At 41.0% G+C, this 15,430-nt stretch overlaps 4 protein-coding genes across 7 annotated transcripts in view; 1 reads left to right on the top strand and 3 right to left on the bottom strand.

The window, feature by feature from the left end:
• LOC100115760 (AF4/FMR2 family member 4) overlaps positions 1 to 7,545 on the bottom strand; it is a 145,500-nt gene extending 137,955 nt beyond the window's left edge. The window contains exon 1 of the mRNA XM_016981071.3: positions 6,956 to 7,545. The gene's annotated coding sequence lies outside the window, so the exon portion shown is untranslated. The remainder of the gene's footprint in view (positions 1 to 6,955) is intronic.
• On the bottom strand, positions 3,133 to 4,437 carry LOC103316538. 2 transcript variants are annotated; one of them, XM_008210637.3, is made up of 2 exons: positions 3,887 to 4,437; positions 3,133 to 3,803 (listed from the first exon to the last, which is right to left on the bottom strand). In XM_008210637.3, the coding sequence occupies exons 1-2, from the start codon at positions 4,032 to 4,034 to the stop codon at positions 3,772 to 3,774; spliced, it is 180 nt and encodes a 59-aa protein (XP_008208859.1). In that variant the 5' UTR covers positions 4,035 to 4,437; the 3' UTR covers positions 3,133 to 3,771. The 2 variants fall into 2 exon arrangements, with proteins under 2 accessions (XP_008208859.1, XP_031787559.1); XM_031931699.1 differs by having other exon boundaries at positions 3,887 to 4,132.
• LOC103316537 lies at positions 4,186 to 5,591 on the top strand. Of its 2 annotated transcripts, XM_008210634.4 has the most exons (3): positions 4,186 to 4,267; positions 4,356 to 4,518; positions 4,826 to 5,591. In XM_008210634.4, the coding sequence occupies exons 2-3, from the start codon at positions 4,371 to 4,373 to the stop codon at positions 5,221 to 5,223; spliced, it is 546 nt and encodes a 181-aa protein (XP_008208856.1). In that variant the 5' UTR covers positions 4,186 to 4,267; positions 4,356 to 4,370; the 3' UTR covers positions 5,224 to 5,591. The 2 variants fall into 2 exon arrangements, with proteins under 2 accessions (XP_008208856.1, XP_031787555.1); XM_031931695.2 differs by having other exon boundaries at positions 4,267 to 4,518.
• Positions 7,546 to 9,242: 1,697 nt separating the features above from the next.
• Positions 9,243 to 15,430, bottom strand: part of LOC100115847 (putative oxidoreductase GLYR1 homolog) — a 37,099-nt gene continuing 30,911 nt past the window's right edge. For both annotated transcript variants that reach the window (XM_001600402.6, XM_003426936.5), the window contains exons 9-11: positions 13,070 to 13,180; positions 12,482 to 12,926; positions 9,243 to 12,327 (exon numbers count right to left, since the gene is read on the bottom strand). In XM_001600402.6, coding sequence (XP_001600452.1) covers positions 12,128 to 12,327; positions 12,482 to 12,926; positions 13,070 to 13,180 — 756 coding nt within the window. In that variant the 3' untranslated portion in view covers positions 9,243 to 12,127. The remainder of the gene's footprint in view (positions 12,328 to 12,481; positions 12,927 to 13,069; positions 13,181 to 15,430) is intronic.

Genomic DNA, 15,430 nt, shown 5'->3' with positions numbered 1-15,430 from the left:
CGATTTGACGAAAGCCCGCGAGACAATGTACGTCGGCAAAGAAACAATGCATCGTCCGAACCATTCACCAACTTTACCAATTCATCCCAAAAACGTCGCTCGCTATCTGTACGCACTCATTGTTTTGGCAGTGGCATTACGTCGCGTATACGCTTGCCGGTAACAGGTATTATAAACACGCATCGCATCCGCGACATCAGCACGAGATTTCGAGAGCGAGAAACGCGCGCATATTCACACACACGAACAGGCACTCGAGACACGAAGGTCGTCTGAGCCGCGCTCATATTGTGTGTCGCGCGCGCGCACGCCTCCACGTTGACGTTCGATTGGAGGCATCGCGCAGGTGTCGAATTCGCGTTTTAGCTCGTTCGCGTATGCGCGCAGCCCCGAGGGTGATTATTGCCTGTAAATTTATTCGATTATTTTTCTCTTTCAAGCTTCATTCGCTATACACGATTCGGCTGCGGAGGAAGAACGTTTACGAAATTTTTCATCGGTGGCGCTAAAGGTGTGACCGGGTAGTAAACCTATTTCCCTTTCGATCTTTTTCCGCCGCGCGGTGCAGACAAAAGGCTGTATACGCCGGCGTTTAAAAATAGGTCAGCCACAGATCGATCGACGCATTCCGGATCCGAATTTACAGAACGGAGAAACGACGAAAGAAAAAAGGAAAAAATTCGTTCTATTTATCGTTACTTCTTCTTTTACACGGCGTAAGCACCCACGAAGTCACATGGACATCGCACACGAGTCGAACGTAAAGGAATACATATATATAAAAACAAACGCGGACGCGTTCCATTTAAATCGAACGCCCCCCCCCCTTCGGTGACGCAATCTCTCTCTCTCTCCGCGGTCGACACATGCACTTCTCGGCGAAATAAGGTCCGTCCGCGCACTCGGCCGAAGATATGGACATATCTCTCACTCTCTCTCTCTCTCTCTCTCTCTCTCTCTCTCTCTCTCTCTCTCTCTCTCTTGAGCGGGCGCTTATATAAAGCGAAAAAAATCGAAGCCCACCTTTCTGTATTGTGTCGAATGCTTCTTTTAAACAGCCTCATACAAAGTGCCTGTATCCGCGGCTCGACCTATCCGCAAAAACTCGAGACTGCACTCGAAGCGTGCGAGTAAAAATCGCGCTCTAGTGTACACACACACACATAAGATAGGCATGTAAATGATAGGAAAATCTTCGTTAACTTTCACCGAACCGCTCCGTAAGATACGGAACGAGTCGCCGTCGCGCGAGTGAGTATATTATTCGTGCGTAACGTTACGCGAGCTACGCGTAGTTCCATCGCATATACATGACACGGCCGACACGAAAACCCAATCGATGTGCATCTAATCATATAATAAATTCCTTCTGACATTGTCGACGACGTCGTTATCGGGCCTCGACATACGCTAATGCGTCAATTACTCACCGAATGCAGGTTCAGGAGCGAAATAAATATACGAACGAATATACATTTTTTTTTCTTTCCACCGTACATCAAAGCACATTACGCGGCGTGTAGTAACTCGCGCGTTTTCTCCTCTTAAAAGTGAAACTTTTTCGCGTTATTTTTAAACCCCGACGAGCTTTGTTTAATCATTTCAGAGAAATATGGTAATTAGCGCGCTCGTTGCTTATAAACAAAACCGGTTTAAAGGAAATCGCATTAAAAGTCTACCTGCCTCCCCTTCCCCCTCTCTCCCTTCGTCCGGCAGCAGTCGCGATCGAAATCTCCGCGACTGCAAATCCTTACCGTATAATCGCGCTTATTCGCTGATCTAGCAAAAGTGACACACTGCGAGTGTGTGTGCGTATTATAATGCTCGCTTTGTGTGTTATTTAGGAGCTTTCCACAATTGCGGAACCGACACTCGTAATTGTGATCCGTGCACGAGAAATTGTATTATTGCCAACTTAATTTCATTATATGATCGTGGGTTGTGTGACTGTCACAAAAGCACCATGACGACCGAGTAAAAAGCTATAGAAAGTCGTCTGCTGAGATTTCACACATGTCCCAAAAGTTGTTTAAATTCGGTAAACACTGTCAGAAATCATTGAGATAAAGTGTAATTGTTAGATAAATTAGAAAGAAAAATTTGAAAAGCTCAGTTATGGACGTAGATAATCGACTACAAATTGTAATTGTTTGGATAAATATTTTAAACTTTATTCAATCTGTGATTAATACTAACATTAGACGATGGTGGACAAAACCTGACATCACAGAGCAGCAACGCTTAAATTTTGGTGCTTTCTCAACAATATTTATGTATACGAAGAACAACGACCATGAGAAACTGTATGATTTTATTGGTATGTCGGTGGAGCAATTTAACTATTTACATGCTCTTGTTGAAAATAGACTGGAAAAACGAAGTCGACGTACACCTCTGCCAGCAGAGTTAAGATTAGCTGCAGCCTTATAGTAAGTGCTTATAATAATATTATTTTTGTTGAAATGATATAAAATTTATTGCTATAACAAAACTTGAACTTTATCTCTATTTCTATCTCTTAAGACTTAATGTAATTTAATTTTGAAATGATTAGAAATAAGTAAAATATTTTGTTTCAGCTACCTGCGCAATGGTGGCAGTATACGAATGTGTGCATCAGTTTTTCGTATAGGCACTTCAACAATGTATAGCATCATACCAGAAGTTTGTCATGCTCTGTTTGAAACATTAAAATCAATATGTATATATATATATATATATATATATATATATATATATAAGATTAAACAATTTAAGTATTGATCAAAGGATTTTTAATTATCGTCTCTCAAGGGCTCGACGAACAATTGAGAGTGCTTTTGGATTGTTAGTAAACAAGTGGAAAAATTTTAACTCACCTTTAGCTTAGAAATAACAAAACATTGACATAATTATATGTGCATGTGCATGTTTACACAATTTCCTGATCAGCTGTGATATGCAAAATGAAGGTAATAGAAGAGATGCTAATAATATGTGTGAAGATGAAGGTGTACTTAATGCTCAAGATTATGTTAATCAAGATGTAGAAATCCATGAAGAAGATTTGAATGGAATACGACTGAGAAACATTTTAAAAGATTACTTCGCTTTTCTCCCCTAGGAAGTGTACCATGGCAGTGGAACAAAATATAATAATTTTACAGATTATATTACAGAATTCTACTTAATTTTACAGACTAGACATATGTTTGTCATTTACTTTTTTCTTATTACTGTATTAATACAACATTTTTTAATAAAATTTTTCTGTAACAAAAAGAAGTAAAGTAATACTTATGACAGTATATTCATAATCATAATTTTGGTTACAAAAGTAGTTTAATAATATAAGTATATAATCTAACATTTTTTGAAAGCTGATTTCTTTTTTTCTTCGATGTATCTCATTATAGTTTGAAAACACTTTAGTGTTTGGTTTGATGGAACATCCTGTAGTGCATCGGACAGCAGGAGATGGTAATCTTCGCTGCTGCTACTTGCTGGTTGCTGGAGAATATTTGTAGCTTCCTTAGTTATTGTTTCCTTTAATGATTTTACAACATCTGTCAAATTTTTCTTTGCTTCCATTTTTTCCACAGCAAATTTGTCCAGTTGAGGTTGTCTTTTTGAGCATCCAGATGTACTAGTTAGACTGATATCTTTTTCTTGTAGTTTGTTTCGTAGAAATTTGATTGCTTCATAGTAAGGCCACACAGTAATTTGTTCGTATCCCATACCTGATCGGTTGTTATTTTATAAGTATTCATAATATTCCTTAAACTGTTTTTTTTAATCTGCCCACATTTTTTTCACTGTTTCGCCTATAACATAAGTAATTAATATAAATAATTTAATGTTAAAAAGTTATTGTTATAAATATTTTTGAATAGTTTTTGCAACTTACCTGTCGTCATAATCCCCAGACTCTCAAAAATCTCATAGGCGATTTGGTCCAAAATTTCATCTTTTTGGTTAAAACAGACCTTTCCAAACGAGTCGTCACTTTTATCATATAAAAGTGGTCTCTTCTCGATACACTCAATCAAGAACATGATCAACTCATCTTTATCTTCGCCTATAATTTGTTTCTTCTTCGTCCATTTCGTAAATAATTCGTAAGTACTTCTCTGGTAAAATCGGCAAGAACTTGCCAATTGTTCCCGTACGTCGACTTTCTGACAGTTCTTCCGCGAAATGTATAGCTATATATACATAGAACGGGGGGTCACGTGACTAAGCCGCTAGCGACAAAACATCAAGTTCGATCTTGTTAGCGTTTTACTCAGTACGTGCTCTGCATTCGTCTATTACGTACGATTGACAACCTATAATTATTATCCGTTATTTTTTTGAGAAAATAATCGATTTTGCAGTGTGAGTAAAACAGAATGGACGATATTGAGAAGGCTATTGCCAGGGCTGCGAAGTACCGCTACAAGCTGTATAACAATACTTACATTACAAAGGAAAAACGGCTTGAATTATGTACCGACATTGCTGATATAGTCAACCTTCGTTTGAAAACTAGATTATCAGGTATATACGTTAAATTATAGTACGTTAAATAATTAAATGCTTATTAAAAATATTTTCGTTTAAAGTTTTGCTGTTTTTTTAAAGTTATTTTAATTTTTAAAAGTTATATAGAATCAGTAGCATTTTGTTGAGGTTATAGTAAATTGTTGTATTCATATATGCGTTAACGACTACAATTACCGGTTTAAAAATAAGAACATGTTTCGTTATGCTTTTAAAATAATGTTCACCATACAATAAATTAAAAATTATTATAAGAAATGGAATAGAATTTTTTTACAATTAATTAATCTGTAATTGATTTCAGGAACTGAAGTAAGGGATATTTGGTCCAAGTTGCGAAGAAGATTTTCAATCAGGATGACTGATAATGATATGATTGTCCATCAACACTTGATTTACCTAAAAGATTATGTAATTACCAAAAATATCGACAACGTTGACCAACAATCAGAAAGAAGACAATGTAGCAAAGAATGCTATAAGTATGCTACTTCCCAAGCGATGAAGAGTATTTTGATAGTAATAATCCTAAAGTTGATAGTGGATCACCATCAGCAGATCGTACAATTGATCATGGATCACCATCAGCAGATGATCAGTTTCATAAAATTAAAACTGAACCACAGAGCGAAGATGAAGCTTTTGCAATTAGCGTTAAGCAAGAACCCAATGGTGAAGAGTACGCTGATATACCCACAATAACTATCTCTGATTCCGATGATGACATGGATTCAATTCAACTTCAAAGATCAATGTCCACTGAAAGGCAGTCTGTTAAACGTAAAATAGTACAAGATTTGCAGTCTATAACAAAAAAAACAACAGAAAATTTCTCTGCTAAAGGTAAAACCATCATGAATAAGAAACCTATTATTAAAGGTACGAAAAGTAGTAGTAAGACTCAAGATGTTAAATTTGATTGTAATTTCCTAAAAACCAAAACTACGAAGAAAAATGTGTCCAGTGTTGAGACTGCTTTGCAAAATTTTCAGTTGTCAGTTATTCACATGAAACGCAAACAAACAATTTCGCAGTATGCTACTTTAGTAAATAACCATTTGAAAATATTACCAGAAGAGCCTTTATGACAGTCACATAACCCACTACTGATAAATTCAAGTTGGCAATATTACATTTTTTCGTGTATAGAACACAGTTACGAGTGTCGGTTCCGCAATTGTGGAAAGCTCCTTATTGTTACGTTACACTTGGGCACAACTGTCTGTATGTATACTTACGCACATCGTTACGCGAGTGTTTTCTCGGTGCGCGCGCGCGCGCGCGCGTGTAAACAAGCGCTCCGCCGCAAACAAAAGATTCCGCAGAGCAAAAGAAGAGAGAGAGAAGGAAAAAGAGACGAGTTACTTAAACACCGACTGACGCTGCAGCGACAGAAGTAACTGACTTATCGAAAATTGAAAACGATTAGCCGATAAGGAGAAACACAAGGCTTTCGCGCTGTGTTTCACAATATGTCTCTCGCTCTCTTTGACCGGAGTTATTGACTCGCGCATAATTCTGATAAGGAAGCGCGACACACAAACACACACACACACATACATAATGAGGCAGCTCTCGAGATCGGGCGCGACCATTATACGGCAATTAGTCGAAATCCGGTACAGAGGCATTCTTGCCGCTTTCAGGTTATAAGTAACGGCGCAACAACAAACACAGCCGGCCGTCTCTAGAATCGACAAACCTCAGCCTCGACACGCTGAACCAGAAAGGACGTGCGCGCGCGCGAGAAACCTCAGCGCGGTTTCCTCCTTCTCTTTTCCTCATCTATCTGCTCGACGCTCTGTCGCGTATGAGTGTACAAGTAGCTCGTATATACTTACACATGCAGACACGAGTAGAGCGAACATAACCCCCGAAAAACAAGGAGCAACACAACTCACCTCTTCGAAGAAGACGCACCGCCAGCGGTTGTGTCTACTCGCCGGCGAGTCGAGAAAAGTCGGTCGTCTCCATAGCTATACACACGCATACGTGCGCGTTTTCGTCACGCTCACAACTCTCGGCTCTCCACGCGCGCGCTCGCACATACACTCAGACGACAGACACTGTTGCGCGAACGCGAACTACATGCACGCACAACAAAACACACATCAGCTGCCCGCGGCGCGCGCGCGACCTCGAGAGAGCGAAGAGCCCCGCGCGCTCTGCTGCCGCATATTCTCTGAAACGGCGGAAAATTTGCGCGGGAAATTCGAACGGTGAGGTCGCCGTAATGCCGACGTCACAGTTCGGCCTCGTCTGTCCCTGCTCTTTCACCGCTCGGCGGCGGCAGGAGTGGAAAAAAAAGAAACGATCGAAAGGAGGTTAACCAGTGTGTATGCGGGAGAAAGGAAGACGAAGAGGGAGAGAGAGAGAGAGAGAGAAGTAAAGCGGGATAGGACCCGGCTGTATATTACACGATGACGATACTCACGTTATTGCTGCTCCGAAGTTGGAAAAGCCTCCGGGGCTGTTGTTGTTGTCGCTGACGTCGTCGTCGTCGGCGTCGTCGACGTCGCTCTTCTCGGAAAGAAAAAGAACTTCACACTGACACCACTTTCGAAGGATATCGTATGATTCCAGAAGAACAATATTTATCGCACAGCACACAGTGTAGGACGCGCGAGAAGGAGAAGCGAGAAAGTGAGTACTAGGTGATTTAGGAGTCGCGATCTCGATTATATTACGCGCACATAATATACACTTCCGAGTGAGAAAGAAAGAGAAGTTGGATGCACAGACGGACACTCGCACACAGTCACTCGCGTACACAAGTGCATGTATATATGTTAGTATCAGCAGAGTCGTGGTCGCGCTTTCACGCGAAAGGCCGCTCGATCCGAAAACACGCACACGCGAGTATTCGTTACAGTATACTATAGTAGGCGCTGTGCGACAGTGTGAGTGTGCGTCGCGCACGTAAACACGGGGGGCGCATGCGCCGGCGCGCGCGCGAGTTAAAGAGCAGCGCACAGCAGCACGCGGCGCTGCCTCTCGCGTATAAACACGAGGAGAGTCGCGGCGGGACTGAGTGGCAGCGGCGAGCGAGCGGCTGCCGTCGTCGCGCTTGCCGTATAGCCCCGCAGCAGCCACAGGTGTCATCGGCGCGCAACCGAGCGCGAGCGCGGAGAAAGAGAGAGAACGTATCGTTCGTAAGTATATGTGCAGGCTACGTTTTTCCTTCGGCCGCCACACGCGCGCTCCCCGTATTATATGTTATAGGCTCAGCTGTGTGCGAAAGAGGCTCGAAGGAGACTGGATCGTACAAGTGTGTACAGATGCCCCTGTCACCCTCTCTCTCTCTCTCTCTTTCTCCCTGCAATGGGCGAGTTGCGTGAGAATTTTGGCGGCCTTGACTTTTTCTGCGCGAGGGACCGGAGCAGGACTCCGAGAGGGGGTCGAGCTTTCCCTTTTACACGTTTATATGCGCGAAGCCGGCCTTTTTCTCCCTGTGCGCGATGCCGATGCCGGTGAAGGGCGATTTTGGGACGAGGTGCGCGGTCTCAAGGGTTTCCGAAAGCAGAGCTTCACGACTCGAAATCGATTGCATTTTTCGATTTACGCGCCGGAAATTGGGTCACCGTTCTCAAAAATCAGTGCCGCGGTGATTTTTTTTTTTTTTTAATTTTCGAGTGAAACTCTAGGCTCGCACGAAGTTTAAAATACCAGCCGCCAAGACTACTTTCACAATTTTTTTTTAATCCACGTCGGAGAGTAAATAAGTAAATATATTCGAAAGATTGAGATCTCAAGTGCTCGCGTAGAAAAATGCAAAACTAGTCGCAGGATGGTATTTGAAGAAGATTTACCGCGGATCAGAGTTAATGGATATAAGCTATACTGCTTGAAAAATACCAAGTATTTTCACGTAAGTTTTCAAACAATTAAATTTCCAGAGAGCTGTATTTTCCTGGATCGTTTGGCCTGTCGGTTATATGCGGAGCTACATAGGAAAATTGCGAAACTAGAAATAACCGCGCGAAAAACTACCTTTGTGTACACGTTTACTCTTATGGATTTCCATGTACGGGTTTTCGTAGAGCGTGAACGGACTGAAAGTTTTCTGACGCGTCGTTTTTTTCCCTTAGTTTGCCGAAAAATACAGACTTTACATAAATGTGGCTCTTCTTCCGCAATTACGTAAAGTTTTGGAGTCGAGTGTATAGTTATCGCCGCTGGTGCAGTGTGAAGAAACTCGTGCTTCTGTAGCTCCATTTACAATTATTTACATAGCCAGACTGACGTAATTATCATCGGGTTTATCACTTGTCGGGTCGACTTCGAGTTTTCTTAATTGGATGTAGTTCCCGGTATAGCAACTTGCAGTCGCGCTGCGGTGAAAAATAAAATTCGCATCGTTATTCAATGATTTTATCTATTTCCATCGCCGCGCATAATTATTATTGAAAAATCGAGGCAGTTTTAATGCGTTGAGTTATGCAAATAAGATCAAACATGTAACAAAAAATATAAGGCGCAAAAAATGGAAGATCAAACAACTACGTTTCTCCGCTCACCCACGCCGTCGATAGAAATTAAAGCCCGCGATGAGTTACGTCATATTGCACAAAACGAGAACTGCGCGAAGTTTGTCACTTATTGACTTCTACTTCGAACTACGAGAGAGAGAGAGAGAGAGAGAGAGAGAGAGAGAGAGAGAGAGAGAACAGAAATAACAGGTGAATCGAAGAGAGTGGGTACTTTGAAATGGCAAAACGAAGTAAAAGTATTTCAACACTTTATTGTAACACCCAAATGTAAAATTCGAAATGTCCTTTGATGTTCGAGATAACTAAAAGACAAAATGATAATGTGTTTCTTTGCTTATTGATGCTACTCGAAGTCCTCTAATGGTAAAATACAAAGAAAGAAAAACGTTCGTTCCAAATCAGCTCGTATACTTAGACTACGTATATCTTTCGCTCGCACGCTTCCGTTCTACAATTAATATAAAAATTACTTTTTTAAAATAAGTCAAATAGATATACTTTATTCAAAGAAAAACTTCTGTGCTGCGACAAAAAATATGCGCGCACATGCGATGCGACGCGACAATCCAAATGCAGTTACACACATTATACTCTTACCCTCAACACACACTTTCTTTTTTATAATCTTTTTCATCCTCTCGCTTCTTACTCGTTTATTCTCTTGAATAATCTTTTACATCTATGTATATATAAACATATATACCTCGATTTCTTGTTTTCTCTCGTACATATGCTTGTTTGCATTTCTGTGGTCAGCTTTCGCCTGGAGCTCAGTTGTTTCTTATTTATTACACAGATCAAGGACTTGCTTTTAAAGCAAAATTACTCTTTTCGTGAAACATAAATCTTAATTCATTGCACATCATGCACACATTAGAAAAAGTGTGCTCAAGAAGAGAAAGTAAAACTGATCTATTGAAATTAGTATTATTTTATTGATAACATTGAAATGCACCAGAATGTACATGATTTAGAAACAAGTCCTTCAATGTCTCTTTTGCGATAGATTGTACTCAAGACTTTTCAACCTTGTATCTCGTTATTTCATTTTCTTAGAACAATCGCATTTTTCATATACATATATCATTTTAATATTACACATCTTTTACATTCTCTTTAATATTAAATTTAAACTCTCCCTAAGTATACCTCATCTTATCCTTCTTTCTCTTTTATACGCTGTGCATTCGTCTCTCCTTATTTCAATACTATAAAGACATTCTTTGTCGCGTTCATTTTATGATTTACAATGTATTTTATTTTTTAGCTAGTATCTTGGTAGCTTTGATGACGTCGAAATGTTTATCAAGAACCAGTATCAGTATAGCCAATAAGCATTTGTGGAACTATATTCTAAATATTATAGTATTTAAACTAAATAATGTATAATGCATAAGCGCACGCAAGCGGCAACATTTCACTACCTAAAAAAAAGAACATATAAAAATCAAGTTCAACAATCTAAAAACTATTTTGTTCATAATTGATAGAATACATGCATCACGAATTATCCATGTAAAATCTTTAAAATTTATAAAAATACGATGTGAGGGAAGTACATTTCTTGGCATACTGGCATTGGTCCATAACATCTGTATTGGAGTATTACGTAGATGATTGACGATATGGCAGATCATTTTTCTGGTAGTTAAATTTCCACGCTATCATATTTCGAAGATGTTCACATGACTCGTCGGGGATATTTTTCTTCGTTAGGAATTTCATTCAGTTTGTTTTAAATTATAACTAACCGTGCTGGAATTAAAATGTATTTATTGTACTGTGATACAATTCATAAAATTTAGTTTGTGCCTTTGGTCTTTTACTACAATTGCCTTTCAGGCTCGACGTAAAAAAAGAAGAGAAAGTAAAGATTATAAAACGAAGATCAATTCATTGAAAGTGCTTTTCGTCTGAAGTTTAATAAGGCACTTAAAATCAACTGCTCATAATCCGATTACCGCAGATTGACAGATCTTTACTCCTTTCTTTATTTTACTTCGATCCCACGAGTCATTTCTATGTTGATATGAGAATAATTATGCACGTTAATTTTGCACTTTTAATTTAGCGAATTTAAACAATTATTCTAACCGATAGAGACGGAGATAAAAATAAATGAAAGGTCATACGATGAATCGATCCATTAAAAACCGAGAAAGTACATGCAATTACAAATGATGCATCAAATATATTTTACTATAATACACCACATTACACTACCGATATACAACTGATTGCAATACAATGTTCATATTTGTTCAAGTTATTCATATAATAATCACCCATCGTCAAGAATCACTAACAATAATTACATAACCAAATTCTGTGAAAAATTAGAGAAAAAAAAACATCGATGAAAAGTCAGGGTATATAAGGATAGAATCATTCTACGCATGTGTCATCATCATCGTGTCTAGCTCATGGAAGTTTAAAAAAAAAACCGAAAATTCCTCGTCCCTCCTTACACTCGTTTTCTTCAGCGAGCGAAGGAATGCAAATGCACATTTTGCTCTTGCTCTCCCTCTTGGTTCGAGATACATTCATTCATCTCCATTGATCAATCTTTCTAGTCTCACGGATCAATTCGGACGCTAATTCATGAGTAGGCAACAAAAATTCATGGTCAACTGAAAGATGTACAGGGCAAAATTACGACGGCCAACTATAAACTTAAAAACTACTTTTCAAGTTTCATACTGAACTACAAACCGCAAAATTACTATCAAATTAACTACATAGAATTCGTATTTCTAGGATTGATAATAAATCGCCAATCTAAAACAATAAAAGACCAATCTTAAAAGCTACCGATTGAGATTGATTTTTCGAAATTGACGATCCACTAAAAATCTCTTTTTTAACAGTTAGCCGCCAAACCTTGCAGTTTGCCACTGTCAGCATTTAAGTTTCTCATCAACTTTGCTTATCACGCTCTTGTAACCAGCACAAAATTCATCCGAGAGGGCGTAGAGACGAGATTTGTTTAGGTAATATTGCAATATTATTTATATCCTTAATAAATATGATAATTAGAAGGCGGCGGCGGGGATGCGACGCGTGGTTCCTCTTTCATTCCATTGTTTCCCTCTGTCCTGTCGTCTTTGTTTGTCTCTCTAGAACCTGGCGCGGATGTAGACGGCAGACGCATCGTGTTCCGCGTAGCCGAGACGTTTTGCGTGTTTGTAGATTTCATTCGCTGCCGCGGCCAGAGGGATTGGCTGCTCCAACTGGTCGCTCATGCTCAGCGAGAGTCGCAAGTCCTTTTGCATGTGCTGAAGGGGTAGCTGTGTAGGGAAACCACCCTCGATAATGGCTGCAATAAAAATAGCGACTTTAGTTTCTCTATCACAAAGTTATTTTGCATTCGAGTGTATGAACTTTATTTACTCGATCCTTGCGTTGATGGATGCAATATCATTAAACTCCGAGATTCAGGCAAAAATAAAGTGAAAAGATGATGTACATACCTTTGCCCTTGTCGAGTATCGCGGGACATGCCAGCGACGTAAGCTCTAAAATTTCCAAAACGTCCTTTTGCTGCAGACCAGCTCTGTCCGCCAAAGCCATGCTCTCGGCGAGTCCAGCGAGCGTCACACCAGCCATGAGCTGAAGCACAAGGTTCATCTTGGAGGCATTGCCAACTTCACCAAGATAGAAGGTATTTTTGCCCATAGCACCAAAGCAGCTATTGCAATCGTCGAAGAGCTGACGATCTCCCGCCGCTAGAATAACCAGAGTTCCCTCTTCAGACTGAACCTTGCTACCCTGAACCTGAGCCTCGAGGTAACGCGCGCCTTTGGCTGTGATAGCCTCGGCGATGTCCTGTGAGGTCTCGGCGTCAATGCCCGTCATCTCGACGTAGCCCTTGTCGGTCGTGATTTCCGTGAGCACTCCGCAGTTGCCGAAGACCATCTGTAAAATGGAAATTCACGTTACTGTTTCGTTCTTATCCTAATAGAATATTTACAAAAGATAGTATTGCCGAGAGTCTCGGATTATTTCCAAACGTTTCAATCATTGAGCAAGACAAAGCGGCGTAAAAGCGGCGCAATTACCTCTTTGGCAGCCTGTGGATCAGCAACGCAGGAGAATGTGATGTCTGCCATCGACACGACATCCGATGGTGTAAGACCATGCTCAGCACCAGCCTTAAGGAAGTCAGCGCACTGAAAATAGAAAATATCGAAAATTACTCAACCGTATCGACATAAAAACTCTGGAAAATTATTAACGTCATTATACGCCTATAAGCCCCCGAGGCATTGGGAATAATACATGTAACCGCGAAGTATCGCATTGTTGCTAATTACATTTCGAGAGAAATAGCGAACCTTTTCATAAATTTAGTGGAGAACATAAAAAACAGCCTTCCAACGCCATCTACCGTCCCCCGTCCAACGATTTATCGACTCTTTACCCACCCGGTTACAGTTCCCTACCCTACCGGTACTACACCCATCCAGCAGGTGTCGCTGCGCTCGCTCGCCAGGCGATCCCCGATCAACTTGGCTTGGCTTGCTTGCGGAAAACGGTTACGACACGCGCTCTCTCTCTCTCTCTCTCTCTCTCTCGCTCCCTCGCACTGCTCGCCACATCAGCAAACGACGCCATGTCTGACTCCCGTCGAGCTCGAGGCGTCGCTTGGCCTCTGCTTACTCGCCTTTCAGCCGAGGTAAAAATTGATTTTTCGGGGGCCTCGACGCAGACGAAATTAACTGATGGCTCGCGTCGACGTCGATTTTTTTTATCGATAGCAGAGAGTGATGAATCGAGAGCGAGAACGTCCAGTCGTTCGACTTTCAGTATGGAAGCGGAAAAGGCAATGGCTGCTTTTCGACTGCGATGCTTCGGAATTTCTGAATGAAGAAGCGAGCCCACGACTCTCTGGAGTAGGGAGAGGAATTAGCGTGCAGTCAAATATTTACTAACAATATTATCGAGTCGCCAACGCTTGCTCGAGTGACTTGAACAAATTTTCTGTTCGACGAGGCGTCTACGTATGTTGTAATTTTACAACCGATAGGCGTAACTATGCGCGGTACATTCGCTATAATTTTCAAGGCAAACACACGAACGCAATCAGCAATCGCAGTCTCGGTTTTCCACGAAAGCCGCATATCTCGACGCTCATTGTTTGAGAAAATTTTCATATTCAAATACGGTATACTCGTGCGCGTTGCAGGCGAGCGAGCCTCGAAATACGTAAAAGCTTTCTCGGAATACGCGTCATGAGCGGGCTTTTTTCTCTTTGTACGTTTTAAAAATATACAGCGAAAAACCCGACTCCTGGGCCAATTCATTCTTTCTCTCTCCCCTCCTACTCTTTCCGTTGCAGTCGTCTCGAATTGGTCTCGAAGTCGGTTCCCACTGAAATACAAGATTGATCCGGGTGCTATATATACCGGTATAAGTTTGACACGGCTGTCGGGACACACGAATTATTTGCAATAGGCCAAATCAAGTACGAATTAGCCACAAATTGCTCACTTGGCTTAATGGAGCCGGCACGGCAGCTATACTTTATCGTTCTAAATGTTGACCGAGCGTCAGCTGAGAGTTTCGGGACGATTTTTTCCATCGTGGAAGAAATCTGTCCTATCTGCTATGGAAGCTGTCGCGGTTAATCGTGTATGATGACAAATGAGAATTTAAGCATCTTTATATCGAGTACTCTCGTAATAACGTTTATTATCTCATTTTTATCTTTTGCGTCAAAGTGCGTCAAAATAAATTGGTGACTTTTGAAATCACCATACGTTTACGTCCACTGCGCGAGGCACTTATCCGCGACATTAGCTCGCGAAGATCGAATTCCGATCGAAAATCGAATTGGCCTTTCGCGACAAACAAACAAAGCGCCAGCGGGAAATGACTAATCCACTATACGCTGTAGCATTACTACTACATTTATACTGAACGCCAGAAAGAGGGACGGAGAGAATCGGAGGCGGAACAATAAAAAAGGCCTCGAGAGGTGCACGATCGCGGAATTGGATCACAAGGAGTCGGAGAGACGGATGAAATGTTAGAAGCCGTCTTCTCCTCTATATAATGCCGAGTGCAGAGCGATCCTCGGCTTGTTTGCGAGCCGAGACTCTTTCAGGCCACTTTGTGGACTGAGCTCGCGATTTTCCAATCGCCCAAGCTCTCTATCTGATGTGCTGTGTGTACACCAGGCCGCGTTATATGCCATTTTTAATATTTTATTGGCCAAGGAGTACTTGAGACGATTCCATTTGCAGGAGGGATTGATCTACAAAATTGGGTCAGATGCATATAAGTTGAACTTCAAAGTAGCCACGACGGTTGGCAAAGTCAAAAAGAAAGTAACGAGCAAAGAGAAACCGTACGTTTGTGCAACTGGCGCCAAAAATTGTCATCGAACTTTTTAAAATTCGTATGACTCACGAGCAGGC

The sequence above is a fragment of the Nasonia vitripennis genome, chromosome 1 (genome assembly GCF_009193385.2).
Source record: "Nasonia vitripennis strain AsymCx chromosome 1, Nvit_psr_1.1, whole genome shotgun sequence".
NCBI lineage: Eukaryota > Metazoa > Arthropoda > Insecta > Hymenoptera > Pteromalidae > Nasonia > Nasonia vitripennis.
The sequence above is the reverse complement of the archived record's forward strand: the minus strand, read 5'-3'. Positions and strand labels throughout refer to the sequence as shown.

Coding starts and splice junctions, on each gene's coding strand:
- LOC103316537 (XM_008210634.4), top strand. CDS start 4,371: ATGGACGATATTGAGAAGGCTATTGCCAGGGCTGCGAAGTACCGCTAC. Junction 4,519..4,825: donor TTTGAAAACTAGATTATCAG/GTATATACGTTA, acceptor AATTGATTTCAG/GAACTGAAGTAAGGGATATT.
- LOC103316538 (XM_031931699.1), bottom strand. CDS start 3,717: ATGGGATACGAACAAATTACTGTGTGGCCTTACTATGAAGCAATCAAA.